Source organism: Poecilia reticulata, linkage group LG21 (assembly GCF_000633615.1).
Source record: "Poecilia reticulata strain Guanapo linkage group LG21, Guppy_female_1.0+MT, whole genome shotgun sequence".
NCBI classification, from domain to species: Eukaryota; Metazoa; Chordata; class Actinopteri; order Cyprinodontiformes; family Poeciliidae; genus Poecilia; species Poecilia reticulata.
In genome coordinates, this window is record NC_024351.1 from 2,131,179 (window position 1) to 2,140,393 (window position 9,215).

Below are 9,215 nucleotides of genomic sequence, written 5' to 3' on the forward strand. Positions count from 1 at the left end.
TGGCATGTTGAACATCTTTTATCTGGTCATTTTGTGGAATATTTAACAACTAGAAAATGGCACAAAATAAGAATATATTCTCCACTCTGACTGGCTGTTAGGCCTACAGATTTTAAGTTGAATGTTCATAAAAGTTTTCTATGAAAATAATTTCTATTCCTATGAGTTTTTTGTTCTCTGGGAAATTATCTTGATGATAAATACAGAAACAAGCATAAAAATCAAAACATCTACAATAGTGATAGTAATATTAATAATAAAATAATAGTCAGTGTAAAGTAGCCTGCAAATTCTTTGGTGAGGGACCTGAATATGGGTTAGGGGGCCATGTTGCTTTCTTCATGGTTTCCTGATGCTGCAGGTAAAGAACATAAAAACAAGTCAGGAAAAGGTCAGAGGAGTGAGACCTCCTCTGGGTTTATTGCACGGTACGTTTCAGTTTAGATAACAAAACCACACACAATAAACAAGCAACAAATAATACAATTTATCAAAATCCATAATCAAAATCATCAGATATATATAAAATATATGAATCAATGTTACAGTTGTTATTAATCTAACCAGCCTTGATTTAAAGGAACTCAGTGTTTCGGCTCTTTTGCAGTTTTCTGGAAGTTTGTTCCAGATTTGTGGTGCTTAGAAGCTGAAAGCTGCTTCTCCATGTTTGGTTCTGGTTCTGCTGCAGGGCAGAACCAGAACCTGGGAGGTCTGGAAGGCTCAACATCAGGTCTTTAATATATTATGGTGCTAAACAGTTCAGTGATTTATAAACTAACACAAACCTTGCTCTTTTTTCCGGTTTTAGTCAGAACTCCAGCAGCAGCGTCTGGATCAGCTGATTGATGTTTTAGTCAGACCTGTGAAGACGCTGCTGCTGGAATCAATACGACTACAGATAAACACATGGACGAGATTCTCTAGATCTCACTGAGACATCAGTCCTCTCACCCTGCAGATGTTCTTCAGGTGGTAGAAGGCCGACTTTGTAACTGTCTTTATGTGGCTCTGAACGTTCAGGTCAGAGGTCATCACTACTCCCAGGTTTCAGCCTGACCTTCTAAAGAAGAACATGTAAACCAAAAATAATAAGTTCCCCAAAACAGAACAATGAGGAACCAAATCAAGACAACACAATGGAGACAGCAGTGAACAAGAAAACAATGAATGTTTCAGTCTTCAAAGGTTTAGCTACATGGAATCTCATTGAATAATGCTAAAAGTAACAGAAACCTACAAACATAAATAAAATGTTGGTCTTTAAAAAATAACACATTTTCCAGACCAAATTTTCAGCATGAGTCGTAATTTGTCTGTTTTGTAACATCAGTAGTTCAAAGTGAGTTTATGTAACTGGACTGAGGATAAAAGGGACTCAACAGATGCCAAGGTTACAAATGTCTATTGGCATAAAAGTCGAAGTCTCATGGGTTCTTATCTTTATCTGAAGGGACATCCAGGTAGAATAAAGGTTGCTAAACATCCAGAGGGGCCAGCGGGCAATAGATGTCCTCACAGAAGCATCAACTGAGCGGCGGATACTGGAGGCCACCATGGAGAGGCAACTCGGGTCGTGGGGCGATGATTTTCTTTCCCACACAGAAGAGATCCTGGAAGATCCTCCTGAAGTGGCTCCTGAACTTCACGCTGATGAAGGCGTACAGCAGCGGGTTCAGGCAGCAGTGCAGGTAGGCGACGGTCTGCAGCACAGACATCATCATCTGCAGGGAGTCCTGCTCGTCACAATCACTATAATCAAACAAATGGACGGTGTCGTGCATCAGGATGAGGTTGTAAGGCAAGTGGCAGGCGATGAAGACCAGCACCACCACCATCACCACTCGGACCGCCTTGTGTCGCTTGTAGCTTTTGGCTTTCCGCAGGGTGATGATGACTGCGGTGTAGCAGAAGATCATGATGAGCAGCGGCAGGAAGAAGCCAATGGCCAGTTGGGTGCTGGGAACAGCAACCTTCACTCTGCTAGCAGTGGTGCTGTCATCAAATTTCCACTCACAGACGTACTGTGGATCTGTCGTCTCTTCCTCTTCGGTGCCGTTKAACCAVATGATGTHATTATGTGATGGTTCGTACCAATGGTAGAAGTGGAAAGTGGGAACAGACACCATTAAGGCAAAGATCCAGATCAGGGCACAGATGATGCGACTGTTTGACAGCGAGCGTAACCTGAAGCTCCGGCGAGCCTGGACGATGGCGATGTAGCGGTCGGTGCTGATGCAGGCTAACATTAGCATGCCGCTGTACAGGTTGACGCTGTAGGAACCACGCAGCAGCTTACAGGCCACCTGCCCCATGGGCCAAGAGTACAGCTCGTTGTAGACGATGAAAGGTAGAGCCAGCACGAACAGCAGGTCAGCGATGGCCACATTGAGCAGGTAGACGTCAGTCATGGATTTGGTTCTCTTGTAGAGGGCATAGGTGAGGATGACCAGGCTGTTCCCCACCAAGCCCAGGATGCAGATGATGGAGTGAATGTAAGGACCAACCACAACGTTCACATTGTTGCTGTTGCTGAAAGAACACGGTTCAGAAAGTCCATCCTCATTGGTCTCGTTGTAGTCGTTGGCTGAGAAGTTCATCTTCTTGAACTGTGATAAAAATCAACAACAAAGTTAATCAAAATATGTTAAATTAAGACAATAGAAAGCATCAATTCCAAACAAGACACTTTCTGTTAGTGTTTCTCAGAAAGTGTCTTTCTGAGAAACACTGACAGTGTTAGTGTTGTCGGTGTTTCTTCCTGGAATAAGTGGGTGATTCACAGGCGTCTGCAGCACTTGATGGCAAGCAGAGGAAGTCATGCAATCATTTCAATCAGGTTTTCTGCAACAGAGAAATATCTAAAATTTGGAGGGCAGTAGTCCATGAGGACTGTGACTGAGACATTGGACATGCCCAGAAAATTCCCATCATCTGTGGTTTGGGTACCTTAGGATCTCAGCTCTAAGGTCTGACACCCTCCTCTCCACAACCATGCCTTGAGATCCTGTCCATGAAAGCCACAAATAAGATCAGCGTCAAAGGACGGCCCTGGCAGAGTCCAACTCACAGCTGGAAGAGGTGAGACTTTGTGCTGCTTTTGCTTTGGACAATCAAGGATTGGATATTCCTTGGATGCCACCTGGATGCTCCCCAGAGGACACAGTCTGACGCCTTCTCCAGGTCCACAAAACATGTGTAGACCGGATACTCCTTAGGAAGCTGTCCTCCACAGCCCCATGGCCAAAAGAGTCACATCTCTGAGCCGCCAAACCGTTTCCCAGAACTTCCTGTTGCACAGGGAGCCACCTGGCAATTTGTTTTTTCTTCTGAAAAATATTAGTCCATGTGGTCAAAGGTGACATTTCATGGAGAGGCTTGATTTACTCCAGCACACCTTGAACCAATCAATGACTGAAGACCAAATTTGAGATGCGAATTGTTGCCCTGTGAGATGAAGACTCAGAAAAATGGAGCAATGAACTGATCACAACCTGGTGACAAAGTGGATCTTATGATACTCTGGACTGGTTTCCCTGGAGTCCACCAGTTTGACCCGTTTCATCCATCCAGTGGGTTTTGTTTGCTGAGAAAATGTCCGGATGGCGACTTGGAGCAGCAGGTTTACCGGATCATTTTATTCACCTTACATCCTTCAGCAGACACTGGATTCTCTCACAGTTATGCAAAAAGTTGCTGCAGAGAGTCACACTCTGATGTTTTGCTCTTTCAGCTAAAAACAATAACACATTATTCAGAAAAAACAAAACAAAACTATGCAAATAACAGAAGGGAAGTTCTTTGCAGAATCTTCCCACAGTGTCAGACCTTTATCTTTATTGCAGCTATAAAACTCTTGTCAACCATAAAACTATGCAAAGGTCAGAGGTTACTGCAGTACCTACTGTTAAATAAACACTAACCAATAACACGTCAGTTCATTGTCCAAAATAAATGTCAGGCGTTGCTAAAAGGTCAGTGTTATAGTTCCAGTTTAACAGCTCAGTCAGACCTGAATGTCATCATCAGATATGATACATGCACCACATATTATATGTAAAAATACTGATGCATCTTTCTTTAGTCCTTAGGAACAATAAGAAAATTATTGAGATCTTATTCATTCATCTAAACAATCCAGCATCAACTGATCTTCAGCTTCATTTCTGTTGTTCTTCTCACCTCCTGAAGCGACGAACAGACAGACGGACGGACGGACGTTTCCTCCTTCACGTGATGAAAAGACGCTCAGACACCAGAAGCTGGTCGTTTCCAACTCAGAGCTGCTTTTCGTGTCCAGATGATCCAACTGCTGCTGAACATCCTGGTCTCATAAAACTCACTCAGTCCCGAGTGGCAGAAACTCTGCAGCTGCTGCTCCACCTAGTGGAGGAAATGCGCCAAACACTTTTCCTCCACATTCTCCTCCCTGTGCAGCAGAAACGAACCGCCTCCAGAACTGGAGAGTCCAGACTGGGCCCGGGTCCATTCTGGGTGGTTCTGTTCGCCTCCCTCCTCTTTGCTTCTTCTCAAAAAAAATTATTTACATTTTCATAGAAAGAGATTTTTGAAGAGAAGAGAAAATTATTTTAAAATATAAGTTATTGTTTTATTTTTTGGCACAACTCAAAGCGTTTGTCTGGTATTAACCTGCATTATGCTCAACTAAACACTGAAATTCCTGATCTATAATCCATAATCCTGCTTCTGTTGATTAGTGTGAAAAAATGAGGAACGTGAATCGAAAGCAATAGAAATTATTTGCATGTCGACAACATTTATGATGTTAAACCAACAAAGATTTAGATTCCTTTTATATAAACAAAAGATTTATTTGTTTACTAAATGAAAACATTGTAATTGTTTATAATAATAACAATGATAATAATAATAATTTGCTCTCGGTTTTGGCCCTGCAGGGCCAGCAGGGTTTTATGCAGAGGCACTTAGAGGCAGACAGGAGCTGGAGAGGATCACAGTGATGGATCTTAAACAATGAAACTGAAAACAACTTAAATTAATGATGGGAAACATGCAAGGAGCCAAGACAGAAGAGCCGTTAAGCAAGATGATAAACAGGAGCAGAGGAACAACGAGCGACTGGGAATAACAGAGCAGACAGAAGAATCCAGGAAGGAGAGAAACGAGATGAAGTTCTGAGGAAGAGAAAAGGAATCAGGGCCATAAATACTCTGTGGTGCAATAAATCTGAAATCTGGCTCCATACACTTCATTTACCTCAAGTATCATAACCCAACGTTTAAACTTAACCACATTTAGCTTCATACAATAACAACACAGATCTTAAATCGATAGAAAACCTCAATTCCTCATAAATGGTAGTTTGCTGTTGTCATGTGCAGCTTTAAGTTCTCATTAGTCTGTAAATGATCTAAGAGTCACTTTCACCCTGACAGGAACAGGAAAGGTTCAGATCAGCAGCCGGACTCCCAACAGGTCAGGTTTGTTGACCCTTAACAAGCTGGAGACAGAAGATGTAAACGAGTATGTCGCCTCTGAAAGTGGAATATTAGAGAATGTTGTTTTTTCATATTCAGAAACAACACAGGAAACCGGCAGGAAAGCAGGAAGTCCTGCTTTCACATGACGACGCTGCAGATTCTCAGGCTGTCGGCCCAACATGCCTGTTAGTAAAACGTCTCTCTCCAATATGATGCTGTGTGAAATCTTCCAAATGTTTGTGATTTACCCAGAGTAGGCGGCAACACAAAGTTCTGCATCTGCTCTGATTGGAATCGTAAACCGATCATCTGTTTCCCCTCCAGGCTTCAGAAGCAGCTGTTCTCAAACCACCGATCAGAAACATCAATCTGGACAAGCTGATGCTGATCAGGACTCAGCTGTGTAACCGCAAACATCACAACACAAATCTTTTGATTAAAATGATTTTTATTGTTATGCTTAAAATCTCAGATATGCAGATTTTAGCTCAGTCTCCATGGTGACATTCAAACACATATAAATGTTGCCTAAAGTGTAACATCAGTGCCTCAGACGTCCTTAAACGTTTAGCAGCAAAATAAAAGCCTCAAAGTTCAGAGTTTAATCCTTAAAACTGAATCCGGCTGATTAAGTTTGAGCAGAAAACAGCTGGAGGGAGAAAAAGACGGAGAGAAAAAACAAACATATCAAACATCCTCATGTTATACAAATTCAACAAATGAACAAGAAAAACAGACAAAATCATCAGAAGTCATAAAAACATAAGTTTTATTTATAAAGATGTACTTTAGGTAAAAAAAAAAAGTCCAGTTTGAAGAAATAAGCCAGTTTTTGGAGCCTAAATCTATAACCAGAATAGAAACGATATTTTATAGCAGCTTTTCCCTCATTCACACATTTAAGCTGAGATTTTATTAAAATACGTTTTATTCCTGAGGTCAGCCTGCCGTCATGGCGAAGCTGAGGAACTGGAAATAAAACTTTGTTGTCCTAATATTTTCTGAACAGCTGAGAGCAGAGATGCTGCCGAGCATCAGGAGAACAAGACAATAAACAGTATTTACTCATAAACCTGGACATTAAAGACAATAATGTGAGAAAACATGGGACAAGAGCGACACAATCAAAACCAGACATTATGAATCAGATGCCACTGCTGCCAAGGAAACCTCTAAACCAGGGCTCACCAACTCCAGTCCTGCTACTTTTAGATGTCTCTGCTCAAACACACCTGGATCAAATAAACTGCTCATTTCCAGCCTATTGCAGAGAGGAATGAATGCTGGTGAGGAAATTCAGACATTTTGGAGCAGAGCTGAATCTAAAGCTGCAGGATGGTAGCAGCCCTGGAGGACTGGAGTTGGTGACCCCTGCTCTAAAATAACCTCAGATCTTGAAGAAGGATGTGATCTGGTCTGATGAGACCAAATCTGGACAAACCCAAAGTGAAGCACGGTGGTGGCAGCATCTGCCTGTGGGGTTATGTTGGGGTTTACATGCATGAATGTTAACAAAACAATGACTTCATCAGAAGAAACAACAACTTAAAATGATAAACAACTAATATTGCTAAATGTAGACATAATAATAATAATAATAATAATAATAATAATAATAATAATAATAATAATAATAATAATAATAATGCAGGTTGTAGAGATTTAATTTTTCTATGCAATAACTAAATAATATCTCAACACCAGTAACATAGCATCATGAACGCTCTCATGTAATTCACGCGCATGTCCACCAGGTGGTGTGTTTGGCGAATCTCCCAATTCGCCTTCAGTCCAGTTATGAGTCCAGCAGCAAGTCTTCAAAGTTGGGCCAAAAACTGGCAGGAGTTATTGTCACTTCCTGTTTCACGGTATTTTGGCGAGGACTTCCTGTAGCCTACAGGACTTCCTGTAGGCTACAGGACTTCCTGTAGGCTACAGGACTTCCTGTAGGCTTTTGAACACATTATCAAACTGCAAAGGATTAGAATTCGCCAAACCGCCAGACACAGATGGATTCAGCATCATGTTCTGACACCTGACAGGCTAAAATCTGGACGAGTCAAAGTCCAAAAGGAAAACGTTCAGCAGCTGAATAAGTGACTTCGTTTTGGAAGGGGGCGGGGCTAAAGTGATGTCACCATCTGACTATCTTAATGAGACGATTGCTGGTCGGCTACGACACAAAGTGTGATGAAGCTGGCAGTTCGCATGAGGACATCAAACCACCCTGATGTTTTATGGCGAATGGTCAGGCTTTGAGGMTTGGCCACGCCCACATGCAAAACAAACAAACAAAAAAAGCAGTGGGAGGAGTTTGTTCAGATACGTGAGCAAAAGAGACAAAATGGTGACTTTGATCCAAAATGGCCAACTTCCTGTGGGAAGTTACACATATATACCAAATTTCATTGTTGCTGACCAAAGCATGGATTGGGTTTGATTTTTTAAAATATTGTAGGGGGATGAATTAGGCCACACCCACTAAATATTAGGATGAGGACTGATCATATCGAATGTGGAGCAGATCGACGTTTAGCCAGACGCATAAACACAGGATGTGATGATGTCAGCGAACAGCCACATAGCATCATCCAGTATACAACATGGATGACTCAGAATAGTTTGGTGTAATTCAGTCTCCTTTGTTCTAGCATTTCCTTTGATTTGGTGAGCATGTCAAGGTCGCAATTTGGCTACTCCCCCTAGACATGCCCCAAAGCTCAAGATTTTGATAACTTTTAATCTCCCATTTCTTAACTGCATACTGAAAGAAGCTGAAGCCCATAGCTCACCATTGGAGGAAGACTCCAAGGTTTGAGTTGTGTAAATGTGAAAAGTGGATGAAATTACCCGGAACAGCAACCTCCCTGTACATATCAGGACATATTTAAGAGAATTTATTTACTTGCTTTTTGGAGCATCTACCTACATAACAAGATTCAAATCTCTACAATGTACCGTTTGGCCGATTAAACGTTGAGCAGTTTGGCCACAACCACTTATGGTTGTGAGGGACGAATGTGGTAAAAACTGGTGAGTTTCCAGATACGCCTAGGTCCCTAAATTTGTGTTTTTGGACGGAAAAGTGAAAACTGAGCAACGATTAACACAGATAAAGAAGTTATTTTTTATTTTAGTCCTTTCTAAGTCTAACATCTTATAGCTGAACTGTGCTTGAGAATAAAAATAATTTTCATGTTAGTCAAGTTTGGCATTTATAGACCTCCATGGCAAGATCACAGCTTCTGACACAAACATCTTCACGTAAGAAAAGATGTGCTGGTTTTGCTGGACCCGTCAACCGAGCGGCGAACTGTGGACATGTAGATATCAGAGGTGGCCCTGGATAAGCGGCGCTGGGCGATGTACCTCTTACCCACACAGCACAGGTTCTGGAAGATCCTGCTGAAGTGGCTCCTGAAGTTCACGCCGATGACGGCGTACAGCAGCGGGTTCAGGCAGCAGTGCAGGTAGGCGACGGTCTGCAGCACAGACATCGCCGTACGCAGTAAAGACTCAGCGTGACAATCACGATGTTCGAAATAAATGATGGTGTCATACAACAGGGCCAAGTTGTAAGGCAAGTGGCAGGCGATGAAGACCAGCATCACCACAATCACCACTCGGACCGCTTTGTGTCGCTTGTAGCTTTTGGCTTTCTGCAGGGTGATGATGACTGCGGTGTAGCAGAAGATCATGATGAGCAGCGGCAGGAAGAAGCCAATGGCCAGTTGGGTGCTGGGAACAGCAACCTTC

The 9,215-nt window shown here is 42.3% G+C and overlaps 2 protein-coding genes across 2 annotated transcripts in view; both read right to left on the bottom strand.

The window, feature by feature from the left end:
- Positions 1 to 1,523: 1,523 nt before the first annotated feature.
- Positions 1,524 to 2,597, bottom strand: LOC103457179 (C-C chemokine receptor type 6-like). Its single transcript, XM_008397147.1, has one exon. The coding sequence runs from the start codon at positions 2,595 to 2,597 to the stop codon at positions 1,524 to 1,526; it is 1,074 nt and encodes a 357-aa protein (XP_008395369.1).
- A 5,894-nt stretch (positions 2,598 to 8,491) lies between these two features.
- LOC103457143 (C-C chemokine receptor type 6-like) overlaps positions 8,492 to 9,215 on the bottom strand; it is a 6,691-nt gene continuing 5,967 nt past the window's right edge. Inside the window, exon 3 of the mRNA XM_008397097.2 lies at positions 8,492 to 9,211. Coding sequence (XP_008395319.1) covers positions 8,720 to 9,211 — 492 coding nt within the window. The 3' untranslated portion in view covers positions 8,492 to 8,719. The remainder of the gene's footprint in view (positions 9,212 to 9,215) is intronic.